The 15,053-nt window shown below is 31.8% G+C and overlaps 2 protein-coding genes and 1 non-coding gene across 3 annotated transcripts; 2 read left to right on the top strand and 1 right to left on the bottom strand.

The window, feature by feature from the left end:
• The first annotated feature begins 2,665 nt into the window (after positions 1 to 2,665).
• LOC113871169 (pyruvate kinase 1, cytosolic) lies at positions 2,666 to 11,021 on the top strand. Its single transcript, XM_027508038.1, has 16 exons — positions 2,666 to 3,349; positions 3,447 to 3,543; positions 3,674 to 3,771; positions 4,137 to 4,292; positions 4,706 to 4,783; positions 5,081 to 5,212; positions 5,314 to 5,394; positions 5,525 to 5,596; positions 5,707 to 5,796; positions 6,073 to 6,217; positions 6,602 to 6,690; positions 8,731 to 8,826; positions 9,008 to 9,075; positions 9,276 to 9,375; positions 9,900 to 9,959; positions 10,524 to 11,021. Exons 1-16 carry the CDS (start codon positions 3,281 to 3,283, stop codon positions 10,674 to 10,676), a joined length of 1,584 nt encoding a protein of 527 aa, XP_027363839.1. The 5' UTR covers positions 2,666 to 3,280; the 3' UTR covers positions 10,677 to 11,021.
• A 1,146-nt stretch (positions 11,022 to 12,167) lies between these two features.
• Positions 12,168 to 12,240, top strand: TRNAR-UCU. The gene has a single exon. It is a non-coding gene; the product is annotated as a tRNA-Arg (tRNA).
• A 370-nt stretch (positions 12,241 to 12,610) lies between these two features.
• LOC113873474 (putative uncharacterized protein DDB_G0287113) lies at positions 12,611 to 14,743 on the bottom strand. Its single transcript, XM_027511605.1, has one exon. The coding sequence runs from the start codon at positions 14,250 to 14,252 to the stop codon at positions 12,819 to 12,821; it is 1,434 nt and encodes a 477-aa protein (XP_027367406.1). The 5' UTR covers positions 14,253 to 14,743; the 3' UTR covers positions 12,611 to 12,818.
• Between the last annotated feature and the right edge of the window lie 310 nt (positions 14,744 to 15,053).

Genomic DNA, 15,053 nt, shown 5'->3' with positions numbered 1-15,053 from the left:
GATAGCTTCGTCCCTTACTTTTCTTATCATGCCGTCACTAATGCTTGTTTTTCTTTGTCTTTTATTGCATGTTTAATTTTAAGTGTTTGACATGCCAATTTCAACATGGCAATAACGTCAACTTCTTGCTTTTAAGGAGATGTTTGGAAAAGAGAAGAGGAAAAGATAAAATTTTAATTTTAAATAAATATATTTAAAATTAATACTTTTTAAAATATAAATATAAATTAATATATTAATTATATATTTATTATAATAAATGATATATAATATTTTAAATTTAAAATAAAAAATATGTATTTTCCTCTTTTTCTCTCTAAAATTTTCCTTCCAAACATACTTTAAAATAATGTAAACACATTTAAAGTAGAGGTCATAGAAACAATATAATTGACTTCTCAAGATAAGGCAAGTCTTTCAATAAAAAATTTCTTAAATGAAGGATGCGATATAATATAATATACACTTCTTTTGATGAGAATGTTGTACAACATTTATGATATCAAGTTCAAGTTCTAATATTATATTAATTTACTACTTTATTTGATTTGATTTTATCTTTATGTTTATTACTTTTTTTTTAATTTTTAATTTATTCTCTTATTATTAATTAATAATTTATATTTATTTTAATAACTAAATTAATATGAAGTAAAATTTTATGCACTAAATAAATAAGTTAATAGTTTTTTTAATATATATTAAATTTTTACTTAACATAAATAATAAAAAAATTTAATAATATAAAGTAAAAATATTAGATATATTTTTAATATCAATATTTTACAACAGGTGATAATGAACATTTTCCCCTTAAGGTGCATTAAAGCACTAACTTACAGAAGAAATTTGTTATTAATGTTTTTAGTTACTTTTTTTTATTTTGATAAAATACACTTTCCTCAATTAATACTTAATCGTGTCCTCATTCTTTTATATTTTTATAATAAATAATAAAAATATAAAGTAACAAAATAATGAAAAGGGAAAGGAAATCAAGAAAATTTAAATTTTAAAAAAATAAAATAGTGATAGTGAATAGTTTTTTTAGAGAGGTTTTACAAGCATAAACAAGGTGGTTATGCTTGATGGATAAAACTATATAATTATGGGACATAATCTTTTCATATTATTACAAGTCTAAAAATTCTTACACTGATTTGAGTTTTTCATTTAACTTATATTTAACGGATTATAATTTATTACTTTACTGACTGTTAAATGTAAGTTAAATAAAAGACTCAAATTGAGTATAAATTTTTTTATATTTATACTAATGTGAGAAAATCTCTCTCTTATAACTTTAGAGGTTGTTGAAAAATAAGGTTAATTTTAAAAATAAATAAATAATGAAAAAACAATAAATAACAAAGAGAGTACAAATTTTGAAGATTTTATGGTAGTGCAAGTTTTTAAGAAAACAAAAATTATCAAAACCTCTAAAAAAATACAGTTTCTCAAAAAATATTGTTTTTAGGCTTAAAAAAAGAGAGAAAAAAAATCGTCATAAACACAAAAAAATAAAAAATAAAAAACAAAAATTACAAAACAATTGAACAAAAGCACATCAATTAACATTTTCTTTGACCCTTATCAATTATATCTTTCTTTAAATTATAAAACTAAAAAAAAATTATAAAAATAAAAAATATTAGTTATTTTAAAGTAAAATAAATAATTTTTATAATAAAGTTAATTAAAAAGTAATATTTTTAGTAAGCATATATTAATATTTTTTATTATTTAACATGTGGATCGGTAGAAAGTTGTTCTAGATTAATTATTCTAAAATGTTTTTATTATATAGATAATTTAAAATTTACTAATTCATCTTTTACTTATAGACTAATTTTTATTTGTATGTCTCAATTTCTTAAATATTGTTTTCTTTGAATGTGTTGAAGTCACAAGTTATTTATATCTTGTATATTTTGATCAAAATGATAATTTTTTTAAATTTTATTTTATTATTTGATATAGAGAGAAGTCTTTAAAACTCTCATAAGAATGACAAAGTTAATATCTCTCTCTATATATATTATTGATTAATAATTTAAAAAATATATATCAACAATATAGTAAAGTTAATCTTATATCAAAATGATATTAATTTTTAACAATTTTAAAAATAAATCAACATTGCATATTTTAATTTGGTTATTATATATATAACATTTGAAAGTTAGATTTGAGAAGAAACGATAGTTTTTTTTTAATTTTTAATAAATATTATTATTTTTTAAAATAAGAGAAATAAACAATAAATTAATAAATTCCTGTATACAAACTACGAATATTAATTCTTAAAAAAATATTTTTAGAGATTAGTTAGTTTTTAATCCTACAAAGTAATTTTTTTGCATTATGTATTTTTAATTTAATATTAATCTATGTTAACTTCATTTAGTATAAATTTTTTATCATCAATAATTATAATATTCACTCTTATTTAAATTTATTAACTTTAAAAATAATTATATAATACATTTAATTATTTATTTAAATTTTTTTAATTTAATGATTGATCATATATATATGATTAATTGATTTTATAAATATTATATGGTAGACAAAAAAATTTGATGTGTTAACATTCCTTTAATTATAAACTATTTTAAAATTTAAATATAAAAGAAAACCAATAGAAACAGCCACTTCACCTGGCACGCTGCGTAACAACAGCACCACGCACGCGTTCCACGCCGCCTTCGCTTGGAGTAACCTACCCCACTCCTCCCCCACCGTGTCACGTGCCTTCCGAATTCTGAACCCAAAAGCACGTGCCTTACCATTGCTTTCACTTAATATAACTGCGTTTGGCTCTTGAATCCCATTCTCCACGAAACAAAAATTTCACACAGCAAAAACAACCACAGACCGAAGTCCTCGTACTACTTTTCAGAGACAAGAAAAGCAACATTCACACATCCAACAGCTGGCATGTTGCCACGTGTTTTTCTCTTTTTTACTTTTTCAATTTTCACCACCAGACCAGACGCTGTAAAATAAAAATGGAAAGAAAACCCCAACACTTGCAACGTGAGACAAAGGCAACAACACGCGAACGTTGAAAATCAAACAAGCCAATGAGAGGAATATAAAAGAGAGATCAAAGCGAAAAAAGCAGCATATTCTTCTTCAAAAGTATTTCTAGAAGAGCGTTTGCGTTTGGTCTTTTGACGCAGCCACCACCACCCCACCACTGTTCATTCCATCTTCCAACTCTTTTTTCTCTTTCTGGTTTGGATTTTGAAGAAGCCATATCCCTCCGTCGCCAAACATGCCTTCCAGTCACTTGCTTCTCGAGGAACCCATTAGGATGGCCTCAATCCTTGAGCCATCCAAGCCTGTTAGTTTCTCCTTCCTTTTCCTTTTCAATTTATGGATCCATATTATTATTATTATTATTATTATTATTATTATTTATTTTTTTGATTTATTTGCAGAGCTTTTTTCCTGCAATGACAAAGATTGTTGGTACGCTGGGTCCTAAATCTAGATCCGTTGAAACTATTTCTGGTTGTCTAAAGGCTGGCATGTCTGGTATGTCATACTTTTTCGCTTTTGTTTTTCAAAAACAATTCTTAGATTGTAAAGTTGTAGATTTTTACTGAAGAATTGGTAAAGGGTTATGTGATGTGTTGTGGATTTCCTGATGTTTTGTTCTGTGTAGTGGCTCGATTTGACTTTTCGTGGTGTGACCCTGAGTACCACCAAGAGACTTTGGAGAATTTGAAGATTGCTATCAAGAGCACTAAGAAACTCTGTGCTGTGAGTTAAACCCTTCCTTCTTTGTTGCTTCTTATGTTAATATCTTTTGTTACCTTTGTGGTAGAGAGTGGAGAGTTCAGTTTGTTTCATGAGGAAAATGTGGCTGAAAGAAAGCCAGGCTAATGTAACTGTTTTTGTTTTTGGTTTTTGAAAGTTGTTTGCTTTGGTTAGAAGTAATGGGAAATGAAATTCATTGTCTTTGTATGTTTACTGTGTCTTTTGTCAAGGTGAAGTGAAGCACTTTTAGCAACTGCTTGAGGAATCTCCAGTTTATGTATTATTGTTTTGTGGGTTTTATGTTGAAGGCAAATGAATGAAATAATGGGAAAGGATCTGAGTGTTTGTTATTCAATTGCCTTTGACAGGTTATGCTGGACACGGTGGGTGCAGAGATGCAGGTTGTTAACAAAAGTGAGAAATCAATCTCACTTCAGGAAAATGGTCAGGTTGTTCTAACTCCTGAACAAGAAAAAGAAGCCTCTTCAGAGATATTGCCTATCAATTTTGATGGACTGGCCCAGGTTCATTGATATTTTGCTCCCTTAGCTTTATATGATATGACTTTTGGGCATGTGAATTGTTTCCATGGAATATTAACCTGGAAGGTTTCTTTTAATTATTTTTTTACACTTCTAATGCCTACAGAGTGCATGATTGGAGTCAATTGCACTTTTCCCTCTAGGTTGCTTGGCTTAGATTAGCTATAAATTTTCTTTTTGTATGCAATTTAACTCATGTTTAGGTCTACTCTAATAATTTTCACTTGATTCCTACATGAAAAATTTCTCTTCATGACACAAACTATCTTGAGATGTCTTGTTCTTGAATTTTAATTTGTTACTTGCATAATTTATAAAATTCTCATAACACATAGGCTTGTTCTGATAATTTTCTTTGAATATTAAATATTTATCATTATTCTTATTGTTTATAGGCAGTCAAGAAGGGAGATACTATTTTTGTTGGTCAATACTTGTTCACAGGAAGTGAAACTACTTCTGTATGGCTAGAGGTAATATTAATTGAATCCAGAGTGCAAAATTTATTCCAATGAGTCCCTTTTTATTTTATTATCTCAGTATTCTTCAGTATCTTCTCAAATGATTTATAATAGTCCTTTTCATTTGGGTTTTGAGTTTGTATTTCTCTTAATGTGCACCAGCCATTTGTTTTGAATCTACGCCATGATTTTTGAAAATGAAATTAAAATTTGTGGAATTCATATTCTCTAGACATAAGTGGGGCCCTAGGCCTAAAAGGAATATCCAAATTTCTACATGCATGATGAGTTCCCCCTGAAGTTATGCAGGTATCTGAAGTCAAAGGGAATGATGTTGTTTGTATTATAAAGAATTCAGCTACATTGGCTGGGTCATTATTCACTTTGCATGCCTCTCAAATTCATATTGATCTGCCTACCCTCACTGAGAAAGACAAGGAGGCAAGTTCTGCTTTTAATCAACATGTTTAAATGATTTACCTTTCATAGGTTTCCATAGTTTTTGGGTTTATTTTACTTATTTGTTTGTTTATTTGTTTCAGGTTATAAGCACGTGGGGAGTTAAAAACAAAATTGATTTTCTGTCATTGTCATATACTAGGCATGCTGAAGATGTTCGGCAGGTATTTTTAGTTCCAAATCCTTTAGTTTGATTTGTCATCTCAGACTCAAATCATAATTGGTACTTTGAATTTAATCTTCTCTTGATGTTTAGGTTTTCTATTAACAGACATTTATATGTTTGTAATGCAGGCTCGTGAATTCCTTTCAAAGTTAGGTGATATCAGCCAGACTCAGATTTTTGCAAAGATTGAAAATGTCGAGGTGAGTTGTATAACTTCTTAATTTGCTGTGACGACTGCATTTCTGTGTAAGTTATATTCTTATTGGCCTTGCTGATTCAATTATACATGTACACCTGTCTTGTTTATTAGGGATTGACCCATTTTGATGAGATTCTACAAGAAGCTGATGGTATTATCCTTTCCCGTGGGAATTTGGGCATTGATCTTCCACCAGAGAAGGTCAGTTTCCTTGATAAAATTCATTTTGTGGTTTGTATTACCTTTTATCTTGCAGTCTTATGACAAAATAAGATTATTTTGGTCCAACTGGTTCTCTGTATTTGCAAAAATATTCAAGATGTCTGTGTTTTAGGTTGAATCAATTTAATGAACTGCTACCTGTGCTATGCCCCCTTATGTCAACTATGCTATAAGTGAATGCTTAATAGTTCTAAGGCTAACTATTACATTGATATTATCATATTAATATTATTTTTTTTCCAATTGTTTTTGTAGGTTTTTTTGTTTCAAAAATCTGCTCTTTACAAGTGTAATATGGCTGGGAAACCTGCTGTGCTTACACGTGTTGTGGATAGCATGACTGACAACTTACGACCAACTCGAGCTGAAGCCACTGATGTTGCCAATGCTGTTTTGGATGGTGAGTCTTTATATGATACCACCTTTTAGATTGGTGACTACCAAACTGTCTGGTTGATACTGGGTTGCATTGCATGTTACATGAACTTTACTCATCATAGACATTTTGGAAATATTTCTCTTTTTTTTTTTCGGATTTAGGTGGCTTTCAAACTGCAATGATGCTATTGTTTTCCATTAGTGCTAATCTAGTGTGCATGAAGCTGTCTGTTAATATTGGTTTAGTCATCAATTGAGTGAACCTTCTGTAGGTGATTTAATAAGGACCCCATCCCCCGTTCTGAATGATTTTTTTGTTTCTTTTATCTTTTATCAGTGTAGTCCACTGTGATTCTGTTAAAAACAAATGATGCATAGATGTATTGAGTTGTTAATAAATATACAGGAAGTGATGCCATACTCCTGGGTGCTGAGACTTTACGTGGGTTGTACCCTGTTGAGACTATTTCTACTGTTGGCAGAATTTGTTCAGAGGTAATTTCATTTCATATTTATTTGTTCTGATAGTGATAGATTCCTGCAACTGTCAAACGCATGTTTTGGGAAAATGTTTGGGAGAAGTGGGGGATCCAAGGTTGACTTGAGCTAGCTATTTGCCTAGGTGGTGGGAAGAGTGCTGATTGAAGGAATGGATTTGGTTAGAATATAGGAGCATATAAAGAAGAGAGAGGATTAGTAAAGTAGAGAACCAGGCACTCTTGAAATCTCTCAAAAGCTATCTTTATTTTTATGTTTTTATTCATCTATCTTGCATATTTTAGCCCAACTGTCACTGATATTTCTCCAAAGTCAGTATCCAGTACATTAAAGGGGATATAACTCAATTTGTTCCTTCTTTTCTTTTTATTCTGGTCCAGTGTGCTATCATTAACACTTGTAATTCCACAACTTTTTGATTGGGGAAACTTGAGTTAACATGTGCTATCTAGTTAATATGTGCCATCACGGGATTACCTTATGTCTTTCTGTTGTTTAATATGTGAACTTGCCATTTCATGATTATTGATCCATTTTGTCCTTAGACTAGACATGAACCTACAAGATGAAGCTAAACTAACATGGTGTTAGTATTTGGATGTGGAGCTACCAATATATCAATGGACTAGTTGAATATGATGTGGTCTAGGCTCAAGTGCTGGATCTAAAGATAAAGAGGGATGCTAGTAACACACTCTCTAACGCATCTCCTACTATTGGATAAAATTTATTAAAACTAAAAAATTATGAGAGAGAAGCATTAGTTTAGGAATGAGAATTATATGATTTTTGTAGTTTTCAATAAATTTTAACCAATAATAGCGGGTGTGTTACAAAGAGTGTATTAGAGTGTGTTACTAGCATTACTCGTAGTTAAATGCTTTTATACACACTTTTTCCAATATTATACATGCAGGGTTTTTTCTTGAAGATTTTTTAAAATTGCTATTTCCTAGACTTCATGCATTCATATAGGTTATTTTCTCTTGTTAAATAAATTTATTCATTTTCCATTGTAAACAAGCAAAATGAGACTTGATGAGGACTTTGCGTAAGTTGCCTAATGTGAACTTATAGAATACTCATCTTGATTCATCAACATATTTAGCACATGTTAAAATATCAATCAACTATCAATATGACTGTGGTTAGTGGTTTAATCAGTCCTTGATTAGCTCCTGTACTTAGTGAGCACATAGTATGACTTTATGATTAAGATGGGCTTTGTACACAATACACAATTTCTATCAAGCATTCTTTTTCAACAAGAATTGATGCATTCATTTCTGATTCTATTTGAATTTTATGATGCTTTCACATCAAATCTTGAAATAAAACAGGAAAAGAATGCTATTCTCTTTTCTTCTGTTAAAGATTCCCAAATATTAACAGTTAGTTACAAGTTAGTTATAGTAGAGTATCAATAGTTTGATCCATAACTAGGATGAAGTTTGGGTGAAACTAAGTGGAGATCCAAACCGACTGATGTTGAAGAATCAGTGGGTGAGTTGTGGTTAGGGGTAAAATGTCCCTCAAACTCAGAGCTACTTGGTTCTCCCTGAAATGCGTTGAGATGCAGTAGTTGACTGGACATTTAGGGGTAGAGCACTGTTTTGCTGCAACCGTACCAAATTGAGGCAAACTAGTTTGTTAATTAGAGGGTGGAAGGATGGGTTTAGCTCAAATAGGAGGACAGGTAGGAGGGAGTGGCATTCTGTTTTTGTCCCAGTTGAGAACTGAACATTAGCTCTGTTGTGGAAAGGGGAAATCCTCTTGAAGGGGAGGCCCTTGAAGGAGAGATCTTTCTCCATGTTATATTTATTTTCAATCAAGAAATAAGATCATTATTTTCTATTGAGTTCTTAGTTCTTGTTCTCATTTTGTACTTCTTTCTATCTTTCGGTGGTTTATCCCACACTGACATTTGTTCTGTGAATCATTTGTTGTTAATTCCTTTGAATCATATGTAATGTTCAATTTGAAATGTTTCTCAAAATGTTGGCTGATATCTCTGCCTTCCATTTCATATCCTTGTAGGCTGAGAAAGTTTTCAATCAAGACCTTTATTTTAAGAAGACAGTCAAGTATGTTGGAGAACCCATGAGCCACTTGGAATCTATTGCATCCTCTGCGGTAGTTACATTTACCTTTTCATTGTGTTTTTTTAATAGTATTTTCTTTTACATGTCTTTCTTTTGTTTCTTTTAGAAAGAGGGACAAGTTTATGCCTATTGCTTTTTATTTATTGGCTCGGTGGTTGATTCTATTTCATCTTTGAAAGTAGGCTTCTTACATGCTAATCTTTATTTGTCAGGTACGAGCTGCGATTAAGGTGAAGGCTTCTATTATAATTTGCTTCACATCATCTGGAAGGGCTGCAAGGTGCTTTCTCTGAGTAATTATATATCAATGTTTTCATATTTAGTATCTTGGAAAAGTGACCGGTTGCTCTCAAATTGGTTTCAACTTGGCATACAAACACTATCCTTCAATTAGTATCCATATCATTTTTTTCTGTCCTGCATCTTCACTTCACTTATATCCATAAGACTCTTTCTAAAGATATTGTATGCACTTCTCAGATTGATTGCAAAGTATAGGCCGACAATGCCAGTTCTCTCTGTGGTGATTCCCCGACTTAAGACAAATCAGCTAAAGTGGAGCTTTAGTGGAGCTTTTGAGGTTGAATTTTAACTTTTGATTTAATCGCTCATTTTCTGTTAATTATATGTAGCTGTCACTGATTCCCCCTGAGAGTGGTTGAATGTGTACGAATGAGGACTTGGGTGCTCAGAAATGCTAATTAAATTCTGCTTTCTAATTTTTTTTTCTTTTTATTTCTAAAGAAGAACAATTTATTTTGTTGCTTCATATTTCCATTTCTGATATCAACTGCCAACTTTATTCTCGTTACATCAAATGCAATTAATATACTACTACAGTAAATATTTTATCCTAGTAATTATAATATAATTTAATTTAATTTTACTGCCAGGTATTCTCGGCATATTGTAATTATTGTATCTTGTAAACTAAATGCAACCATGAAATTATTTTGATCTTTGGAAGATGCTACTGATTGTTGTACTTTCTTTGATATCGACATCCTTGATTCTATCATAAATTTTTATTCACCGGAATGTATTGTGTATACATTGACTTACCTTGTTTACCAAACTTATGAAGAAATTCAATCTGTGACACAGGCAAGACAATCACTTATTGTGAGAGGTCTCTTTCCTATGCTTGCTGATCCTCGACATCCTGTAAGTTTCTTTTAGTAATTCTACTCAGCTATACTTGTTTCTTGAGTTGATAGGCATTGTTCTTTTGAGATTGTTCTTTGGGGTTATAAATTAGATGCTGAATAGATCAAGATGAGCTAGACTAGGGGTTGTGAACTGACAGCTTCATCGCATATTCTGGCTCTGAAGTTCCTTATAGTCCCTCTGGTTAGATCTGAAGGCAGGGTTAGTTTGGATCCATGTATTATATATTTATTTTAATTATGATTAGTCTCATAGTAAATAATATCTCAGAGAACTTAGGTTTTTATTGAGCTTAATAGCGTCATGTAATTCAAAAACCAACCTCACCTAGTAGAATAAAGTTTTGTTGTTATTGTTGTATGATTAGTCACATGGATAGCTCTTATGATACCACCTATGGTTACATTGTTGGAACATAATCTTCATTCAACGTGACAAATGTTACTGTTGTTTTGTTCTATGATGGTCCGTATAAATGTCCAATATGTTATGCATGCTACCTTACATGCAACAAATGATCCTAGGCTTATCAGGTGTTGATTTCACACTCTATGCTTGCAGGCTGAGTCAACAAGTGCAACAAATGAGTCTATACTTAAGGTTGCCCTTGATCATGGAAAAGCATTGGGAGTTATAAAATCACATGACAGGGTAGTTGTTTGCCAGAAGCTTGGTGATGCATCCGTGGTTAAGATTATTGAGCTTGAAGATTAAAGTTCATTCATCCAACTACAGTTGTAGTTTTTTTTTTTTAAATCTTCCCCAGTTTTTCAAAGTTAAGACGTCATTCTGCCACAGGTTGAGGTTATCTCCACTTGGTTTTAGTAAAACGAATTTTGATGCAAATTATTACTGGCTATCAAAACATAAAATCAAGGGAATGCTGCCCTTGATGCCAAATTTTTGAGTTTAATATTCATACGAGAACACAGTTCGAAAATGTGATTATTGGATACAACTGTCAAACTAATTATGCTAATATTTTATTGACATTCTTTGTGATCATGAACATGTACTTGTGTAATGATGAATGCAGTGTGAACCCAAATGATTTACTTTTCAAGGGCTTCTTGTTTTAAATTTATAAAATTAATATTTATACTTTTCAATAAAAAAAAAGTACAAGTTATAATTAAAATGATTGAGGACGTATTTTAATTATATTTAATAATTTGAAATTAATTGTGATGTAATTAATTATACTCATTTTTAAACTAAACAGAAATAAGTTAATAAAGCCGTAGTTCATTTGGTTTGAGTGGTGCTCTATTTACGCCATGTATAAGAACTGAGGATATTTTATTTTTCTTTTGAAAGAAATAAAATTTTTTTTGGTCAATAATGAACTTACGTTGTGTAACCTTTTTTGTGGGAGTTGAGAAAAAGAAATTTTGATGGATCAAAGTCCCACCACGTAAATTAGTCCTTAGCAAAGAAGCAGATGCCAAATGAAGTTTGGTAGAGGAGATTGTTTGGAAAGGAGAGTTACAAAGGTAGGTAAAATTTTTATTTTAAATAAATATATTTAAAATTGTTTTTTTAAAATAAAATATATAAATTAATATATTAATATAAATTTAATATATTTATTATTATAGATAATATATAATTCTCTAAATTTAAAATTAAAAAATATGTATTCCTCTTCTCTTTTAAAAATTGTCTTTCAAACATATTTCATACGAAGTCATGTGATGCAATTTGCAATGTGTCACGTGATTTACGTTATGGTGAAAAAAATGAAACAAAAGGAGGCTTTACGTAAAAATTTTACATAGCAACAACTACAATTTCAAATAATTGGCAAAAATTAAATCATTTTCGCAAGAGTCTAAAGATCAAATGTGTCACTAAACTTACATTATTTTGGTCGTATCATTTGATATAATCACGTTATAAATTTAGTATGGATAAATTTTTAGAATTTTTTTTATAAAAAATTAATGTAAAAAGAGTATAATTTTTTTCATAAATTAAAAATAAGTTTTATTTTTTCAAAAAATCTGAAAACTATAATTTAATTATTCTAAAATTTAAAAAATAAATTTTTTTAAATTTATAAAAAATAATTTTTATATTAATTTTTTTCTTTATAAGAATTTCTAGTCTCAATCAAAAAATAAATGTCGAGAAGGAGTGGTCTAGGCTCCCGAGTAGAATGATTTTTCTGAATTGAATAATAAATATAACAAATCATGTCATCTTGCGCCTGTGGCCTAATGGATAAGGCGCCTGACTTCTAATCAGGCGATTGTGGGTTCGAATCCCACCGGGCGTGTACCTAAACCTTATAGTTTTGAATGCAATTTTACAATTTGTTATGACACTTTTACAACACTCTGCAGACCTACTCTAATGTTGGGTATTGAGTTGTGGACAATTAAGAGCTAGTTGTCTCTTTCTAAATTAAGTATATTTTTTGTTTTTAGAAAGAGAAAACTTTTTTAAAATGAAAATAAACATAAAATAAAATTCTACTTAATTTTATAAAAGTTAGCCAAACAATGTGCATAAAGCAATGTCATGACACATCACTACAGTTTTATAGTTTGTTTTTATTCCACAAATGTAACGGAAGTTGATATTTAATGGTCAAGTGGCTTTAGTTTTAAAAAACCAACTTGGAGAAAAAGACAGATTTAGTTAAGCTTGGTTTAAAACAATAATAATAATAATAATAATAATTTGAAAATACAAAGGGTATCTATTGTCTAGATGGTAGGTACAAGCATGTTACTATTTCTTTTCCCAATTAGAAACAACTTAATAAACCCAAAAAAGAGGACAACCACTTTCATCTGTTTTGCCTAATCTACATTCTATCTAGCTATACTGTAATTTCATCTACCATAAAATTTAGGTGGAAGAATGTTGCTGCTGTTGTTGCTGCTGTTGTTGCTGGTGGTGTTGAAGACTCAACAATTCAAGCTCCTTTTGGCGAATGAGCAAAACCATTCTCTCATTTTCAAGCGTTCTGCGTTCATTTTCAAGTTTGGCTCTCTCCATTTCCCTCTCCTTTTTGCTGCTAAACCTTGCCCATTTCAACCGCTGCTTTTCAAGCTCAAATGCTTGTGTTTGATAGCTTATTTTCTGCTCCTCCAACTGCATTATCTTGCTCCACATCCATTGCTTTTTCTCCCAAGTGCTCTTACCCGTATCTTGGAACACACCGCTCACCTCACTACTCAGTTGCTGCATCAACTGTGGTGACATAGAAAACCCGCCTACTTTCCTTGACTTCTTCCTTATTGACCTTCCATCATTCTCATTCTCATCCTCATCTTCATGTCCATGCCCAACTTGACCCTTTGAACCACCTTCTCCTGAGTCATCTTCATCATCATCAGAATAGTCCTCGGAGTCATCATCTTCATCATCATCATCATCCTCTTCCCCAATTCCCGCTTTCAACATCCTCAAACCCTCTACCCCAGAACCACCTAAATTTGCCACCACATTCTCTGATGAATGAAAACAACGTTGTTGCTGTTGTTGTTGTTGTTGCTGCTGTTGCTGTTGTGGTTGAGACTGAGACACCTCGGTCCCAGGCTCCACTTGCTGTTGTGGAACAGTGGGATTCCCATGACCACAACTATTATGATAAGCGCACATTTCCCTGAAGAACAAATGCTTGGAATTGAGCAACTTCTTAACTTCATCTTTCATCTTTGGTGCCAAGTCCATTGTATCCAACAAGTTCTGATTCTCCACCACCCTACAAGATGTTCCTTTGCCAAGAATATCATTCACTCTCTTGTACCTCTTGTTCAAGTCATTGAACTTATCCTCGCATTGCTGAGGAGACACATAGAATCCCTTTTCCATCATAGCCCTTGACACTGATTTCCACTTCCCTTTCTTCTGCATCAAACCAGTGGACTTCTTCTTCCCAGTGGGATCACTCACATCTGAACCACCCTCATCACCAATGTAATAAACCGCCATTATCAAGAGTCTAACCATGGTATCAGTCCACTTCATTCTCTGCCATGGTGAGACCTTCCTCTTGGGGTCCCCAGAGGAATCATCAACAGGATCATCTTCATCACTGAGGGCGCTTTGTTGTTGCTTGTTCTTCGCTGAAAAGGGAGGGTACCCATGTTTCATTGATTGCTGAAGATGTGTGTGTGGATCAGTGTCATGGTGGGTGGCATAAGAAACCATTTGGGAATGGTGCAAATGGTGAGGATTTTGCTGATTGGGAAGGTTTTGCTGTTGTTGTTGTAAAGGGTTTTCTACTCCTCCTAGTAATCCAGAGAACATTCCACTACCTAGTCCATTGGATTCCATCAACACCAATTCTAACCCCAACTACCTAATCAAATTAACAACCTTTTTGTTCTCCAATCTGACCCAAAAAGCTACAAACTTCGAAGGAAAGACACTTACCCGTTAATCCAATAGTTGAACAGTACAAAAATGGTGTTGTCCTGTTAACGAATGATTGGGAGAGAACCAAGTGTGTGTGGCATGACACCATTCACTTTCAGTAAGCAAAAGTGAAGAACATAAAGTAAAAATGACAGTATTTTAGGATGGGATGGCATTACATAGAAGTTGATGATGGATTGGGTTGTTGGGGAGAGAGAAGAGTGACTATTAAAGAGAAAAAGAGAAAGAGAGAGAGAGAGTGTGTGTGTGTGTTTGTGTTTTTGAAGCAACTGGTTTTGTGGGAGCAGACAGAAACTGCCCATGGTTTTGTGGTTTTGGGTTTAAGCGAGTCTTAGGATAACCGAACCGACCCACAGGTTTTGGTTAAAACTGGGGAGCCACGAGGAGTTGATTTGAAACTAAAATTGCCGTTTCATAAAGCCAATAAGGATGATGCTGTTTGGACAGTGCAAATGATTAGGTGAACCCAAAAACCTCTCTCCCTTACAATGTGCGCTCTCTCTCTCTCTCTTGTCATCTTAGAAATTGTTTTTAATTAAAGTATCTTACAATAACAGGCTTCTTTTTTTTATATATATATGGTTTTTTATTTTTAAAATACAAAAAATATGGAAATTTTTGTTAATATTATGTGAATACGGAGTTTTCATAAAAGTCGTCAGTAGCGATCTTTTCATTTCATCGTATATATTAAATTAC

The sequence above is a fragment of the Abrus precatorius genome, unplaced genomic scaffold (assembly GCF_003935025.1).
Source record: "Abrus precatorius isolate BTA unplaced genomic scaffold, Abrus_2018 Scaffold7, whole genome shotgun sequence".
Taxonomy (NCBI): domain Eukaryota; kingdom Viridiplantae; phylum Streptophyta; class Magnoliopsida; order Fabales; family Fabaceae; genus Abrus; species Abrus precatorius.
The sequence above is the reverse complement of the archived record's forward strand: the minus strand, read 5'-3'. Positions and strand labels throughout refer to the sequence as shown.